We start from the raw sequence: 17,746 nt of genomic DNA, 5'->3' as shown, positions 1-17,746 counted from the left end.
AAATTTTTTGATGCTTATTAATTTATTTTAAAATTAAAACTAGTTAAAAATTAAATATTTTTTATTATTTTAATTGAAAAATAATCTATTTTTTAAGAGAAATGTTCTTCTCTTGTTTGTTTTAAAATTTCAAAAGTTTAAAGTTTAAAAAAAAATTAAAGTTTTTTTCAATTTTTTTTTATTTTCGTTTAAATATTATTTAATATATCAAAAAAAAAATATATAAATTTATTAAATATATAAAAAAATTAAAAAATATAAATTAAAAATAATTTTTCAAATTTAAAATTAAATATTTATCTTTTTTTTTTATTTTTTCTACTTTTTTCATATTTTTTCAAAATTTTTTTTAAAATATATTTTTTTTTTTAATTTTAAATATTTTTTTTTTATTTTTTTTTTATATATTTATATTTTTTTATGAAAAATCTTAAAAAATTCTACAAAAATTTGTACATTTTTGTTCGTAATTTTTAAAAAAATAAATTTTGAAATTTTTATCCAAAGATCGCTAAATAAAAAACTTGCTAAAAATCAAAATAATTTATTAAAAATTAAAATTTTCGTTTATTTGTAATAAAATAATTTAATTTCTTTTCTCTTTTGTATGTTTCACTTTCAAACTAAAGCAAAAATTGACAATATTCTTCAAAAATTTCCAAACAACGAACAAAACTCCTGCAATTATTGCCAATACATCCAACGAATGTCTTTGGAAAAAGTTCAAATCCTTTCCTGGATACCGCAAATGAGGCGCTCCATGGTGTTTCAAGACATATTCTACCCAAAATACGCCCGTGTCGAGTGCTGATGCGATCCTATCTTTAAATTTATCGGAATGAGCTTTGACATTATCGCGATATCTGCAACAAAAACATTTAAAAAAATGAAAGTCACTGCCAAACAATCCTTACTTTTGATTAACGAGCATGTCGCGCAATATTTCTGCGAAATTTTCTTGTGTCACGTCAAAAAGTTTAATACTTCTGCCCCATCCTTCTTCCACAATTTTCGCCATATTTCCATCTTGATCGCCAAAAAAGGGCATTCCCAAGATGGGAACTTGATAATATTTTGCCTCGCCAACGCCGCCAAGTCCCCCATGCCCGATGAATAGTTTCGTATTGGGATGTGCCAAAATCGAGTCCTGCGGAAGCCATTTTGAAGCGAAAACGTTTTTCGGTAATCGGGATTTGTCGTCAATTTCCCATTTGATGACAACACGTTCCTGGAGCTTCGCGAGTTCTTTTAGGATGATGTCGACTTTTTCCGGTTGAGTTGAGGAAATGTCAACGTTTGAGCCAAAAGTCCATAAAATAGCTCCATTTGTGGCTTCGTCAAGGAATTTCTTCAATTCACCGGTTAACGGCTTAACTTTTGTCTTTATTTGACTTCCGGCGATTTCAACTTCGTTCGGCAAAAGAGGACGAATGATTTGCGAATCGGAAAAGTGAGTATTTAACAAAAGTAGAGAATTATTTCGTTTCATTTCCTCGTACGAACGATATTGGGATGGAGGAAAAATTGACTCGTATTCTTGCTTTTGAACGAAATCCATGTAAAAATTCGCCAAATGTTCGACGAAATTCATTAAAAAATTAATTATTCGTTCTTTCAAGGTCATCGAACCGCCAAATGGCGCCATGGCAAAAGGAACTGTTGCGACAAACGAATGCGATCCCAAATACTGACGATACGGCAAAAAATTTCCCATTGGCGAAAGTCCCACCCATGGCGCCTTAAAATGATCCGCAATTCCCAATTGAACGTTATTAAAAAACGCATTAATCACAAAAACGAGATCGAATTTTTCTTCTCGCATAATTCGTTGAAATTCCGCCGATTTAATGGTTTCGATGTTAATTCGTCGGAACGCTTCACTGGTTTTCATTAAAAAATTTAACGAAGTATCGTTTCCGGATTTCATCATTTCCTCGACCTCAGCTCCATATCCTGCCGACGGAATGACGATATTTTTGTAATTTTTCTCAGAACTGCTGAATTTCTCGTTTGTCACGGCAACAACGGAATGTCCTCGAGCTGCGAGTTCTTCACAAATTGGAATTGCCAAAAGAACGTGAGATTTGCTGGGATTCGGGAAGTAACAGAGAATGCGGGAGGCATCGATAAATGACACGCTGAAGGTCAGAAACAGCAACAGGTTCACTTGAAAGATCATCTTGAGTTGAGAATCAAAAATAAACTGACGCAATGTTGACGAAATTTTGTGTGTTATCCAAAAAAAACTAAAAATAAAAAAAGGTGATTAGATAATGTTCAGACATTGATTTAAGTTATACCTAATCACTTCAAAGTAAATAAAAAATAATGACACAGCTGATTTTTTGGTAAGTATAGGAACTATGAGCTATATATTTGTAGAGATATTTTCGGTACTTTTAATTTTTTTTATTATTTTTTTTTTAACTATTTATATTTCTAATTTTATTTATAATTTAAAAACTAAAAAAAAACATTTTTTAATTTTACTTTTTTTTATATTATTTTAAAAAATTATTTATTTTTTTTAAATATTTTTTAAAAATTTAATTAAATTAATTATAAATTTTAATTATTATAATTTTTAATTATTTAATTATTTTTCAACCCATTTTTGATGGATTTCAAAGCTAAAATTGAACAATTATGCATTTTAAAGATGATTTCCATGGATATCTGTTCGATTTTTGATAAAATAAAAAAAAAACGATTTTTTCATGTGAGGAGCAAAAATCGTTGTTTTTTTCTCTTTTCAAGTTTCAACCCATTTTTGATGGATTTTAAAGCTAAAATTGAACAATTATGCATTTTAAAGATGATTTCCATGGATATCTGTTCGATTTTTGATAAAATAAAAAAAAAACGATTTTTTCATGTGAGGAGCAAAAACCGTTGTTTTTTTTCAAATAAAAAAAACGATTTTTTAATATGAGGAGCAAAAACCGTTGTTTTTTTCTCACGTCAAGTTTTAACCCATTTTTGATGGTTTTAAGCTAAAATTGAATAATTATGCATTCTAAAGATAATTTCCATGCATATTTGGTGGATTTTTGAAAAAAATAAAAAAAAAACGATTTTTTCATGTGAGGAGCAAAAACCGTTGTTTTTTTTTTAAATAAAAAAAAAACGATTTTTTAATATGAGGAGCAAAAACCGTTGTTTTTTTCTCACGTCAAGTTTTAACCCATTTTTGATGGATTTTAAAGTTAAAATTGAATAATTATGAATTTTAAAGAAAGATGAAATCAGGAAGAAAAATAAAAAAAAATAAAATTTTTTGACATTTTTTTTATTAAAAATTCACGCGACCTGTAGAAAAATAATTTTATTAATTATTTATTTAATTTAATTTAATTTTAATTAAATTTAATTTAATTTAATTAAATTTAATATAATTAATTATTAATTAATTTTGATTTTCGTTTTTTTTTTTAATTTTTCTTCAAAACTTGATTTGAGTACCTAGTTAAGTTAATGTTTTTAAATATATGAGTTTTAATTTAAATTATTTAAAAAAAAAATCTTTTCTAAAATTTTTCAAAATTTTATAAAATTTCTTTTCCTCTTTACTTTTTCCCCCTTGAACTTTTTCATTAAAATTGAACAAAAAGTCAAAAAATTAAGTTTTGCCGCCTATCAAAAAAAATAAAAATCTTAAGATAAGACAAAGACGGGGGGCAAATCAATAAAAAATCTTCTTTTATGTCAAGTCTCCTATCTTTTTTTTTTTAATTTTTAGAGGATTAAGAGCTAAATGTGGGGGAGGACATTGATAACGGTACTTTCTAATATCACTGAGACGAATAAAAATGATACAAAAATTACCTTTTGCTAATTCATCCTCATCCCATATCACATTTCAATAAAAAATCTGTGACATGGGCTTAAATTTGAATTAACAATGGCGATTTTCTTCAAAAATTACCTTCAAGTCCTCCATCCAAGCCAATTTCATACCTTCAAGTTACTTGTTCAAGCCCCGTGCTCAACCTTCAAGTCTCCCGAACAACATTGAAATCCAGTTACTCGTCAGTTCAGTCTTCGTTTTCAGCTTTAATGGAGCAGGCAAAATAGATTCGGATTTTTTTTATTATTTTTCACACTCCGCTGTCTACCCGCATCACGACAAATATTTGCATCGTGTCGTGCAAATATACGCGAGTGCTCCTCGGATATCACGAGAGCTTTTCCACATTTAGTTTCCCGAAATACGAAATTAAATAAAGTTAAATCCCAGCGAAAGAAGAGAAGAAGAAAAAAATTTGGACCCCATTTATTCACACACACACACACACGAACACATACGGCATACAAAAAAAGCGAAAAGCAGGGTGTTGTCCAGATGTGAGAGAAAAGTTTTTTTGTTTTTTTCGGATGAAAAGATGCATTTTAAGTGAAATGAGGACACACAGTGTGCAAAGAAACGACCCCCGAAAGCATTAAACGATGCTCAAGCGTGAAAATTCGACATTTTAATTCAGAAAAAAGTGCGTGAAAAAAAGTGCAAGAGACAAAAAATTCGAAAAATCGGGGGAAAAACACAATAAAAGTCGGCAAAAATGACGGGCTTCATGGAAGGAGTGATCGTAGATGATCAATATAAGGTGCGAAAATATTAAAATCACCTAAAATTCAAGTGAAATACGTGAAAAAATAGAAAAAAAAATTAAAACAAAAAAAAAATGTCTCTTTTTCAATTTCAGCCGCCTTTTATCGCAAAGCTTTTACATGCTTTACCGCATTACAACATCACATTTCATCGAACCAACAGCACTTTTAGGCCAACGAATCTCATTTATCTCGAGGTAAGTGCCCAAAAATGTTCCAAAACCAGATTTTTTTAAGTAGTAACTTTTTTCCGTCATACGAGATGAACAAGATTTATCGATTTGCGTAGGAACCGTATCTCTCTCCGGCAGATAATAGTGCTACAAAAAACGAATAGAATGTTGTTAGACCTCGAAAATCGATGTTTTTATGACAATATTTCACTTTTTTTTTTTTTTTTTTTGAATAAGAACTGGAACGAAAACTTTTTGATGTCGTCACTATTCAACATTTTTTTGCTTTGTGCACTTTGCACTTTACTACGTCGTCGTCGGTACAACAAAAGGGAGAGGAATGTGTGTCATCGCATCTCATGTAGTTTTTTTTTCAACAATTGAAGCTGAAATTTGAATTTTATTTTTTTCAGAGTTTGGGAATTTTTTGCTCGATTCCCGTTGGGCTGCTCATCATTTCCCTCTTCGGCTTGCTGCTGTACTTGATGACACGATGCTGTGATCGCAAACCGAGACCTCAACACTCGATTACGAGTCTCAAAGTTGTCTTGTCTGTGGTAACTGTGCTTTGTTGTGCAGCTATAGGATTAGGTAAGAATTATTATTTTTTTTTTGTACATTTATGACGTTCAACGAGAGTGAAAGAGACGCAAAAACACAGAGGAAACAGTCAATAAGCGTAAATACTTATCAATTCGGTGTCCTCTATTATTCAGTTAATTGTCATGATTTTCGCTTCTAGTACATTTTACGTTCATCTAATTCTATTAAAACACTCTGGTAGCAAAAAAAAAGTGAGAATGACAATGGAAATGACAAAAATACATGAAAAAATCATGTTATGGCAATTAAGGACGACAATATATCTTGTCCGAGTCTCTTATCTCCCATACTGTGTTTTTTTCTTGATTTTTTGTATCTTTGTCATGAAACTTGCCGACAACACTTATAAATCCATCAGTTACCGTAATTTACATAGAGAAATAGTTCGAAGGAAGTAAATGAGTATTTAAATTAGTTTTCAAAACCCGAAAAGAGACCGTAGAGTAATTATCAAATGTCTGTTCTTGTCTCGTGCACGATTGTTGCTGTAGAAACAAGATGAACATTTAAAAAAAAAAAACGTAAAAAAAATAAAATGTTTAGACTAAATTGAGATACACATTTATTTGTGTGAAGTTAGAGAAAAACAGACGTTCGGTTTGTGCTTAAAGATGTTAAAAATGGGCAAAAAAAAATAAACTTATTTTTTTTTACTTTTTTTGAAATGTTTCTCTAAGGAGATTTACTTGAAAAAGCTTTTTATGTCAAATTACTTTTCTTCAACCTTCAGGAAGATTTATTTTCAAGCAAAGATGGCCAATGGAGAAAAATTACAAAATGATACAATGAAATAATGAATCTTTCAGAAAATAATTGAAGAACTGTTAAAAAAACAACTTGACAATTTCTTCAAAGCATCAAGAGCGATGAAAACAATAGAAAAGCAATACAAGGCGAAGATTGAGTTCATTTTCAAGCAATTCATGAAGATGTTAACTAATTGGCTTTTTAAGGCTAACCTCAACTTCAACTATAAAATGATAAATTTTATGAAAAGTTGTTTGAAGCAACTTTTTCAATACCAAACAAGAAGCAATAATGGATTAAGACCAATATCTGTGATAACATATTGAAGAAAATACCCGCTAAGATAGCACATTACAAGATTTCATCATTTCATCGAAAAAAATATGGCATGAGATTTTTTGATGGTTTTGTGTTAGTTAAGCCTAAAGTAGTCCAAAAAACCTAAATTCAAAGTTCCGGAATGAGCTTTAGTGTTTTTAAGCACTTTTACTTTGGTTCGGCATGCCAAAGAGGTACATTAGCGATCATAAGTTTTTTGCAAAAGGCTTTTTTTCATACAAAACCCTCAAAATTAGGCTACTTTGAAAAATATTAGTTGCTTTCAGTAAATTTTTTATCATAGTTAGGCTGCAGTAGGACAACATTTTTCTAAAAAAATTTGCAAAAATTGCGATTTCTATATGAAAATTGAAATTTGTTCCAAATAAACCTTTATATCAATGAAACCCGTGAAGATAAAAATTATCTTAAGAGCGAAAAATGTTGTCCTACGGTAGCCTAAGAAAAACGTATAAACGAAAAAAATTCCGGATGTAACTAATATTTTTCATAGGAGCCCAATTTTGAGGGTTTTGTATGAAAAAGCCTTTTGCAAAAAAAACTTTTATGATCGCTACTGTACTTGAAAGCCTCTAAAAAATGTCTAAAATCTCAAAATTAATTTTAGGCGAAGTCACATGAAAGAAATTTGATTCACTTGTGCGAGATATTTTATCTGTAAAACTAAGTGATTTCAGCGAAGAACTTAAATTTATTTTCTTTTTTACCAAAAAGCATCTTTATTGTGTTTATCTTCCCCCGTAATTTGTTATGTCGATTTGCTTATTTACAAAACAAGAGCTTAGACAAAACAATTTTTAATGATTTCGATTTCCTTAATCTTAAATATTGGTTGAATTCTGAGGAAACATATCCTATATTGAAGACATTTTTTAATTTTGTCAACAATTTTTTACAAATTATTATTTTTTTTTTTTAATATGTTGAAAAGTCAAAAATTTCTTAGATTTTCAATTTTTTAAAACAAAAAATAATCAAATAAAATATCAATTTTAAAAGTCAGTTTTTTTCTGTTAAAAATTGAACTGAATTGGACTAAAAAATTGTATAAAATGGAAATGTCTCAATTTTATTATTTTTTACCAAACAGAAAGCTATTTTCGAAGTAAAGAGAAAAATTTCTCTTAATCTTAATTTAATTTTTTACATTTTTTAAACAATATTCAGTGGACATTTAAATGGTTTTGATACTAAAGTGATAATTTTAATGTAAAAAGTTCAAAATTCATAAAATTTTCGGAATTTTCAATTAAAAATTTTCAAAAATTCTTATTTGAAACAAAAAATGTTAAGAGAACAGAATCACCGTCATCCAAAAGTATTCAGACATGGAAAAAGTTTATTTTTTCCCGGGAACCAATCTCATTTCCCAAAATTATATTTACCTCAAGCTAATGAAAAAATCCTAAATTAAGTCAACTTTATACATTTTTTAAGTACCTAATTTTAGCGAAACTCCCAGGTTTCCGCACTTTTTCTAGGACCAAAAGTATTTTTGACACAATCAAACGTCAACCAAAAAGAAAAACAATTCCCTTTAATGTACTACAGAACATAAATTTCCATTAAAAACATCCATGATAACAACTCCTTCGCTTTTAGAAATTGACAGAAACATTGCTTTGTTTACTCAATTTAATTGTTTATTTAAAAAGCATTGGAAAAGTCAACTTTTAGCGCGCCACTTGACTTTGTCATCACTTCTAAGCTTCTTAAAGTATCAAAATAAACGTTACAAATGATGAAACCCTTTCGTTCCCCGTCTTTTACCTGCCTTGACTTGACTTCATAGCGAAAAAGAAAACATTAACATGAGTTGTTATTACGTGCAAATAGTCGAATAACACGATAAGACGATATCAATTACACGAAGAAGATATTAGTCAACAACAACACCTTTTGTAGAAAAAAAACGTCACTTCACACTCTTTTTTTTAATGCTGCTCAGTATAGGCAACACTCCTTTTGAGCGCCTCTCCTATAAAAAAATTTCCTTTCCATGACCTATTACTGCGTTTTTTTCCCTGTAACGTAATTGACAATGTAATCTTATAATGTTAATTATGTTTACGACGACGGAACTCGAAACACATCGTCGTCCGTTATTCCGTCGTCTTGATGTTGTAAAGAGATTAAATAGGAAAAGTTTTGCACGATTTCATTTTATTTTAGATTTCTATTGAAACTTGCTTTAAAAACGTGCATACGTAAGAGGAAACAGAAACAAAACATTAATCTGTAAAGACTCAATTATCAATTTGAATGCATTTCAAGCACTTTAAGCCGTTATTTACGAGATTTATAAATAAATAGCAACATTAATCGTTTTAAATACAAAATTTTATAAGATATCGAAGAAGAGAAGAATGGAGTGAAGAGATAGATCATCTCTGGTTTGGTTTTTTCCAAAATAATTTTTTTTTTAGCAAACCACCCACGAAAAAGTTACAGATTCTGACATCATGTTTGCTATTTTTCATAGAAAAAAGTTTAAAGTGTTGTTATTTTTTTCTGTTTATGAATATTTTACTATTCACAGGTCAAACTTTCAATTATTTTGACCTATTTATGTAAATTATTGCTAAAAATATTAAACTTGATCGAGAGAACAAAAGGCAAATTTTTTTTTTGTGTGGGCGTTAAAAAAAACCTACACATGAATTTTGGTCGATTTAAGCCTTTAACCGAAATTTCGTTAAAAAATTGCATCCCAAACTTCTCTGATGATCAAAAAAAACTTCTTCTGTGGTAAATCTTCTGTTTTTGCCTTTTTTTAAATAAATGTTTAAAAAACATTCAAACAATAAAAAACAAAAACGAAACGTAAACAAACGAGTTTCAAGTTTTTTTTTTAATCCAGAATTAGTGAACTGCCTTCGATTTCGAGTGAAAATCGATCCAGCATAGTTATTATTATTGTTTATTAATGTTTATATTATAACGTTTGTCGCTCATTTTTGAATAATTTGTTTAAAAAGTTATTTTGTCTTTGGTTAAATAAACAAAATATTGAAGCGTGTTGGAGTCAAATTTATAAAATATTTTTTTTTGAGCAAATTTCGTTGAATATTCGTTTTTTTTTGCTTCTTTTAGAGAGAGACGAAAAAATTCATGAAATTATAAATTATGATTTTTTTGCTTAGACTACTAAAAATAGATAAAAAAAATTTGAAAAAAATGAAGAAATTTTTAAAAATTATTTTTTAAAGAGAAATTTTTAACAATTTTTTAATAAAAAAATTCTTTTCAAAAAATATTTTTTATAAATTTAAATTTTTTAACAAAATTTTGCATTTTTTGAATATTTTTGGTACCTTAAGAAAGAATCTGAATTTTTTTTATTTATTTTCTTCAGATTTGTTGCTTTAAATACCTAAAATTGATAAAAAAAGTGCAAAAATTATAAAAAATTAAAAAAAAAATTTTTTCAAGAGAAATTTTTAAACAAAATATAATTTTAAAATTTTTGTTAAAAAAATATTTTTTTAAAAATATAAATTTTTTAAAAAATTTTTTTGCATTTTTTGAATATATTTGGTAGCTTAAGAAAGAATCTGAAATTTTTTAACTTAAAATGATAAAAATTATGAAAAATAAAAAAAAATATTCTTTAAAGAAAAATTTTTCATTAAAAATAATTGAAAATTTTTCTTTAAATTTTTTTTTTAATTTCTTCAAAGTTTTTATTATTTTAAGTTTAATCAACAAATCTGATGAAAATAAATAAAAAAAAATCAGCTACCAAAAATATTTCAAAAAATGCAAAATTTTTTTTAAAAAAAATTTGAATTTTAAAAAAATAATTTTTAACAAAAATTTTAAAAGTATTTTTTTGTTTAAAAATTTCTCTTTAAAAATTATTTTTTTTAAATTTTTTTATAATTTTTGCATTTTTTTTTATCAATTTTTGGTATTTAAAGCAACAAATCTGAAGAAAATAAATAAAAAATCAATCGACTCATGATTTATAATTTTATAAATTATTTCGTCTCTCTGTAAAAGAAACGAATAAAAGTCATGCAAATTAAAGTTGATTCGATTTTAATCACATCCTCATTGAATTCATTCGAGTCGCGCACTTCAAATACTTCTCTTTGATGTTAATTATCATTTTTTTTACATCAATATTAATTTGAAATTCCAATCAAATACGACAATAATTGAACGAACTACCATCTAAGCTAAGCTAACATACGCTTCAAAAATACACTTCCTAATTATTTCATATTTTATTTTTCTTTCTTCCTCTCAATCGCATAGGTTTGTACGGAAACGACGATTTGCATAATGGTCTGTTGGAAGTGTTAACCGCTGGTCGGAAAGTTGATAATCTGGTTTCAGCTGTACGGAATCAGGTAATTTTATTTTATCTTTCACGATCAATAACGTTACAATTGCATTTTTTACCATTTTTTTCTCGTAGACCAACACACTCGAATTCACTTTGACGCAAAAGATTCGCCCGCAACTGGTGGAACTTGCAGACATTTTTGATCATCCAGCGTCAAATCAAACGGCATTGTCTCTCTTATTTATCTCGCTTAATACCGTGCAAGGGAATGTTACGTTGGCAACAAATGCCGCGAGTGATATCCGTCGTCCTTTGATGGGTATCTCGATGAATGGCTTTTTGAATGTAAGTTTTAATTTTTTTTAAAGCTGATGATGTAATAGTTGAAAATGTTTTAGATTAATTGAAGAAGTATTAGAAAAGGTTTTAAATGTCGAATATCGAAAATATGAAAAAATAATTTTATGCAAATTTTTGAACGGTTTTTTTAAAAATTACATAAAAATATCAACATTTTTGTTACAAAAATTTAAAATTTTTTAATATTTAATTTAATTTTTTTTTTTTGTAATTTTTTTTTAAATTTTTTAAAGACAATATTTGCTTAAAAAATCGATAAGAATTTTATCATCAGTTTTTTGTAAAAAAAAAATATTTTATTGAAACGTTTTTAACAAAAAAAAAAAAAAATCAAACAGGCTGGAGCCTGCGATTAAAATTAATTGAAAGTTACTTTTAAAAATTAATTTTTATTGAATAATCTTAAATTTTGGTTGATTTTTGATAAAAATGGTTCTCTTAAAGATCAGAATTTCCATTAATTTTATTTGAATTAATATTTCTTATAGTTTTTCAAATTTTCAGTGAAAAACTATAAATTTTATTTTATTTAATTAATTAATTTTTTATTTTTTTTTAATAAATTTTCTCTTTTTATTTGTAAAAATTTTCATTGAAAAGCATTAAAAAAAAGAAAAATTAAAATTATTAAAAAAACGAAAATTGGCTTTCAATTTGATTTTAGAACAATTTTGAAATTTAAAAATATTTTTTTTTTAAATTTTGAAATTTTAAAATTTTCTAAAAAAAATTGTAAAAAAAATCCATTCTAAAATTTTTTAAAAAATTAATTTCAATTAAATCAAAAACATTTTTAATTTCAGTATCGACCCCATAAAATTTTTAACTCTTTTTCTAATTTTATTTTTTTAATTTTTTTAGCGCGGTGATCAATACGAGCTCATCAGATGGCCCGGAACAGTTGCAATTCTCGCATTGCTGTTAGTGTTATGCGCCGTCTTGCTCGTTGGCGTCGCTCGTCATTCACGTTGCGCCCTAATTCTGTTCAGCGTTTGCGGATTACTTGCCGTCACCGGTTCCTGGTTAATGTCCGGCATTTATCTCTCAACAAGTGTTGCTGTTGGCGATTTGTGCATCGATCCGGCAGACTATCTGGTCTCGCAGGCACCCTCCGAACTGCCTGCCGACATTTTGCTGTACTACACGCAATGCGAAAGTGCTCGTTCGAATCCTTTCACGCAGCGTTTGCGCGAATCGCAACAATCGATCAATAATGCGCGTGTCGCCATGAACGCCGTTTCGCGAATTTCCCTGCAAATTTTCAAAAATTCCGGATTACAACCGAAACTTGGTGCCGTAACAGCTGATTTGAATACGAGCGAGAGACTTTTGACGCAATTGACGGCATTGGTTGACTGCAAGGCGATCCATTATAATTATTTGAATGCAACGCGGGGATTGTGTGAAGGCGGTTTGCTTGGTTTGGTTTTGATGCTAATTGCGAGTTTTATTGCTGCGATCCTGTTGACGATCATGGTTTGGGTCGATTCGCATACTTGGATCTACATTCGCAAGCGGAACGATTACGCGCAAGTCGATGAACAGTCGTACATTTCGCATCAAGGGCAGCAAAATCATCAAAATATGCAGCGAACGCTTCCACGACCCGAAAATAATGGACCTCCCGTGATGATTAGCGGCTCGCATACGTTACAACATCCGAATCGGCAACAAAAGCAAATTATGATGCAACCGCATGTGCATCCGCATCATCATAATACCATGGGACGTCCTATCGGCATGGGTACGCACACTTTGGGACGCCTTCCGTCGCATAATCACAGCCCGCAACACATGCACGGCGGTAATGTTGGCATGATGGGCGGCGGCGGAGGCGGCTTAGGTCAAGCTACATTGCCCAAAAACATGAAAAACGGCAATCGACACTTTGTTGGACCGAATAACGGCAAATATGCCACTCTTAGCAAGCAATGCAAGACACTTCAAGACAATGACTTCTACTGAAAATCGCCTGCCTGTAGCGACCAAAATCATCCGCCACGTGTTCAAGAACAACAATTACCACCAAACCATCAACCAATGACGATCAATCATCAGCATCCGCAGCAACAACAACAACAAATGATGAATTCTCAGCCAATCTACCAGCAAAAACCCCCGCAAAATTATCAGCAGCAACAACAACAGCAACTCCAGCATCAGCAACAAGTGCAAAACTATTCCATCTACCAAAGCCAAATGTCCCAAAATCAGCAGCAGCAGCAGCCCCAACCGACGCCAATTGCCGCACTTCAACAACAAACGCAGCAGCAAATTTACCCACCTCCGCCGCATTACCATCAGCATCGCCATTCCGAGACAACTGGCATCCTCGTGAACAAGTCGCAAACGCAAACGCTAGCAAGACAATCAAATACTGTCACTTTTGCTAAAGATACCCTCGATGCGAGTACTCCGGATGCCGCCGCAAATATCTACGAGCGCGATAAACACGCCAACGTCTACAAATGCTCAACGCTTCGGCATGGCGGCAAATTTGACAAACCGTCGATTCAGAATTATCCGTTGCCCGCAATTCCGGGGCAAACAGCAGCTGGGGCAAATCCGCCGCCTCCGTCGCAGTCAACGGCACAAGTGCAGCCCGTGCAAGTTAAGAAGGAGACGAAAAATGACGGAATTTATAGCTCAAGGTGAGAATTTTTTTTGTTTTTATTGATGTACAGAGTGTTTTGAAAAATATTCATATAAAAAATTTCTTACAATTTTAAATTTAAAGTTTTTTTTTCAAAAAAGAAAATGAATAAATAAAAAAAAAATAAAAAAAATAAAAAAAAAAATAAAAAATAAAATAAAAAAAAATAAAAAAATTTTGATTTACTCAAAATCTTAAAAAATAGCAAAAATTAAAAAAAATCAAATTTAAAAAAAAATTAATTTTTACATTTATTATAATTTTTATTAGTATTATAAAAATTATCAAAAAAAAATTAAAATAACTTTGAAATTTAAAAAAAAAATATTTGAAAAAATATTGAAATTTTTTGCTATTTTTTTTTAAGAAATTGAGTAAATATATTCATTAAAATAATCAAAAAATATAGCATTTATTTTTTTTTGCATATTAAAATTTATTACAAAATTTTTAATATTAAAAAAAATTAATTCAGAAATTAAAATTTTAAATTTGTTATAAAAATTCGAAAAATGTTCAATTTCGAAAAAAATTTAAATTAATTTAAAAATTTATGTTGAAAATTTACTAAAATATTTTTCAAACTTTTGTGTGAGTCGAAAAATTTTCAAAAAAAATTAATTTAATTTAATTTAAAAGTATATAAAAAATTGAACTTTTTTTTCGAAACACTCTGTATTAAAAAAATTGAACTGAAAATTGAAAAACCATACAAATTTTGAAATGCTATAACTCGAGTTCTGCTTTAAAAATTTTAACATTTTTTTTTTTTTTTTGTAATGTGTTGGTATAAGCTTTAGGAAGGTTTATGTGTTAAAAAAATGAAAAAATTGTGAGAAAATTCGTAGAAAATTAAGAAAATGAAATGTAAGCTTGATTGCATACCCAAAGGAGCAAACATTTAAATTTCTTCAAAATTACGTTGATTGCATACTTACAGGGTTAATTTATTCTTTTTAAGACAAAATAACATTCGAAAAGTCTTATATTTTTATTTGAAAAAACTTTTACATGTAACTCTGAATCCACTCCAAAAACGGACTGATATTCGTGAAGCCCAAAAAGTGAAATTGATCGCAAACCGCATCATCCTGCCATGCAATCCCAATCGAATTGACGCCTCCAACGTGCCATTTTCCGCCAGAATTGAAATAATATCCCGTCCCATCATCACCTTGGCATGTCTGCTTCGACTCGTAACTCGTACAGAACAAAGACGATTTCTGGGGATCCACTGATGGCACTCTGCGATGCTTCAATGTGCAATTTTTGCTTTCAACTATCGTCATTACGGTACTTGTAAGTTCGCGACCCATGTAGCTTTGATTGTCCTTGAACTCAAAACCCGGAACAGATCCTTGGAGCTTTTTGACGGTGTTACTAACGCAAACTGGGGTCACATAACGATTCCGATCAATGGGCTCCGAGAGTCGCAAAAGCGCTAAATCCGCGAAATGTGTTTCGTAATTGAACTTTGGATGAATAATTAAGCGACGGATCTGAAAAAAAAATTAATTTTAATTTTTTAATGCTTAAAATTTTAAAGAAAAACTTACAGTTCGCATTTGAACAGGTCCTTTAAAGTTTAAAAAGTAAGATTTCCCTAAAAATACGACAAAATTCTCGGGATGATTGATATTTCCGCGTGCCTTGAGACAAGCAGCTGATGTCAGAACCAAATCGTCGGTTATTAAGCTTCCTCCGCATTTGTAGGACATTCCAGAAAACTGTTTAAAAGTCTTTTCATGAAGGTTTTTGATCAATTTTTAACTGAAAATTATAAAAACTTACCTTTGAAACGTAAATTTCGGCAAACCACGGGAATTTTCCTATCGGAACCGAGTCATCCATGATTCTTCCGCAATTTTCTCCGTCTTCGTCGAGTGCATTTTTGAGCGTATCTCCGAAATTTGTCTCGATCGACACTTTTACTTTCGGCACTTGCGAATTTTCGGCGGCAAAAACGATAGAAATGCAAAAAATGAGTAAAAATCGAAACATTGTGGCTTCGATGATGCGCGATAACTATGCCGAGTTCTGGGAAATCGATGCGTATTTAAATGTTCTTGGTTTGCGTGGGCGGATGGATGAATGCAGAACGAGTTTTTCTAAGAATTGCGTGTCTTATGTAACTGCTTAACGATGTTATTAACCTTTATCTTCGTTCTTCTTTTCTATTTTTCTCAATTTTAGTCGCGTTTTGCCGCAAAATCGCAAAATCCCCACGGGCAAAGCAGTGCCGTTGCCCAAAATTGGGTCGTTCGACAAGACGCCATCAACGAATCTGAGTACATTTGCCTCGCCGCCGCCTCCCGTGACAACACAAAGCAATAGCGCGACCGCCAATGGCAATGCCAACATTGAATCGGCGTACGCGAGCAGCAAACAACGCGATCAGTCGCTGCCGCCGCCTCCAACGGCCTCCGAACTCAAGCAACAAATGGCTCAAATGCAAGCTCAAAGTCAGCAACAAGGTAGTAATGGTAACAATACGACAGAGGGAAGTGAATTTTACGCTGTCACAGAGTTATAACTCAAGATGAAACATGCCGAGAAGCAACAAAAACAGCAAAAAGAAAGTAATGTTGAGATTTTACGATTTTAAGCACACAAACAGACATCACACACACACACACACAACAGACACGATATATAATAATCAATTTTATATAAAAAAATATTATTATTATTAAATTATTACTAAAAATAAGAGGAAAATTCAAACACATCACAGAATTAATAAGACAAGGGTGTTACAAGGTTTAGCAATTTATTTATTTAACGTTTCATCTAATAAAGACTACAACTTATCGTTAGTAACGAAAAACTTAAGATAACATTTCTGTGCTAAATTTGAATTCAGGTGCAGATTATCAGGTGCGAACATGTAAAAAAATGCATTTTTATACAAAAAAAAAAAAATAATAATAATAATTTTAATATGTATTTAATTAAAATTTTATTTAATTTTTTTATTTAAATTAAATTCAATGAATTTTAAATTAAAATTTAAAAAAAAGTATAACATTAATTAATTTAAATTCAATTTAAAAAAAATACATTTTCAAAAAAAATTAAATATTTTTTTTAAAATTAATTAATTCAAGTTTTTATAAAAAAATAAATTTTATTCTAATTAATTTAATTTAGAAAAAATTGAATTAATTAAAATTTAATTAAATATATAATAATTTTTAAAAATTAAATTAAATTCTTTGAACATTTTTAATTAATTTTTATTAAAAATTATACTTACATTTTAAATTAAATTTAAGAAAAAAATAAATTTTTAAAATTAATATTAATTAATGAAATATTTTTATAATTATTAATACGTTCATTAATTATTATCTTTAAATATTTTAAATGAACGTATATGAATATTAATCATATTTTATTTATTAATATTTATTTTTAAAATTTATTTTTTTTAAATTTAATTTAAAATGTAAGTATAATTTTTGATAAAATTTAATTAAAAATGTTCAATAAATTTAATTTAATTTTTTAAAATTAAATATTTTTTTAAAATTTACATAAATATTGAATTTTTTAATATTTTACAAAGTAAATTCTTATTATTATTATTTATTTTTTGTATAAAAATGCAATGACTACATCCGACTGAAGTAGATTAGAATTGTGGAGAAATTTTCTTTTAACCAAAAAAAAAAAAAAAAAATATTGAACTGACCCGAATAAAAAAAAATATTTCTCTCTAAAAACTCTCTCTATCTATCTCTTAACAAAACAAAAATATACACGAGTAAATAATATATTGTAATAAAATAACTACTAATAAATAGATGACATTTTATGTTTTACGAATAATAATGATCAAAAGATGTAGTCAAACCCAAGCCAAAGAGGAAGTTTCTCAAAAATGATTGATAAAATTTGTACTAAAAAAACATATTTAAAAAAAATACATAAATACCCCCCAATTATATACTCGGAATTTTAATCGTATGA

The 17,746-nt window shown here is 29.0% G+C and overlaps 2 protein-coding genes across 2 annotated transcripts; one reads left to right on the top strand and one right to left on the bottom strand.

Annotated features, from left to right (window-relative positions):
• Window positions 1-529: 529 nt before the first annotated feature.
• LOC134835436 (UDP-glycosyltransferase UGT4-like) lies at window positions 530-3,955 on the bottom strand. Its single transcript, XM_063850315.1, has 3 exons — window positions 3,926-3,955; window positions 915-2,179; window positions 530-863 (listed from the first exon to the last, which is right to left on the bottom strand). Exons 1-3 carry the CDS (start codon window positions 3,953-3,955, stop codon window positions 587-589), a joined length of 1,572 nt encoding a protein of 523 aa, XP_063706385.1. The 3' UTR covers window positions 530-586.
• Window positions 3,956-4,056: 101 nt separating this feature from the next.
• LOC134835435 (protein tweety) lies at window positions 4,057-16,676 on the top strand. The gene is given in 7 exon segments (XM_063850314.1): window positions 4,057-4,604; window positions 4,704-4,805; window positions 5,195-5,372; window positions 10,731-10,825; window positions 10,894-11,106; window positions 11,983-13,772; window positions 15,968-16,676. Coding segments are annotated over 7 exon segments (2,763 nt in total). The 5' UTR covers window positions 4,057-4,559; the 3' UTR covers window positions 16,308-16,676.
• The last annotated feature ends 1,070 nt before the right edge of the window (window positions 16,677-17,746 follow it).

The sequence above is a fragment of the Culicoides brevitarsis genome, chromosome 3 (genome assembly GCF_036172545.1).
Source record: "Culicoides brevitarsis isolate CSIRO-B50_1 chromosome 3, AGI_CSIRO_Cbre_v1, whole genome shotgun sequence".
NCBI lineage: Eukaryota > Metazoa > Arthropoda > Insecta > Diptera > Ceratopogonidae > Culicoides > Culicoides brevitarsis.
Note: the sequence above shows the minus strand (reverse complement) of the source record. Positions and strands in the feature narration are given on the sequence as shown.

What these genes read in the sequence shown, in the direction of transcription:
- LOC134835436 (XM_063850315.1), bottom strand. Translation starts at nt 3,955, where the DNA reads ATGAAATTGGCTTGGATGGAGGACTTGAAG. An exon ending in CTTGGATGGAGGACTTGAAG is followed by an intron (nt 2,180 to 3,925) that starts GTAATTTTTGAA and finishes TCTCAACTCAAG; the next exon opens with ATGATCTTTCAAGTGAACCT. An exon ending in GACATGCTCGTTAATCAAAA is followed by an intron (nt 864 to 914) that starts GTAAGGATTGTT and finishes TTTTTGTTGCAG; the next exon opens with ATATCGCGATAATGTCAAAG.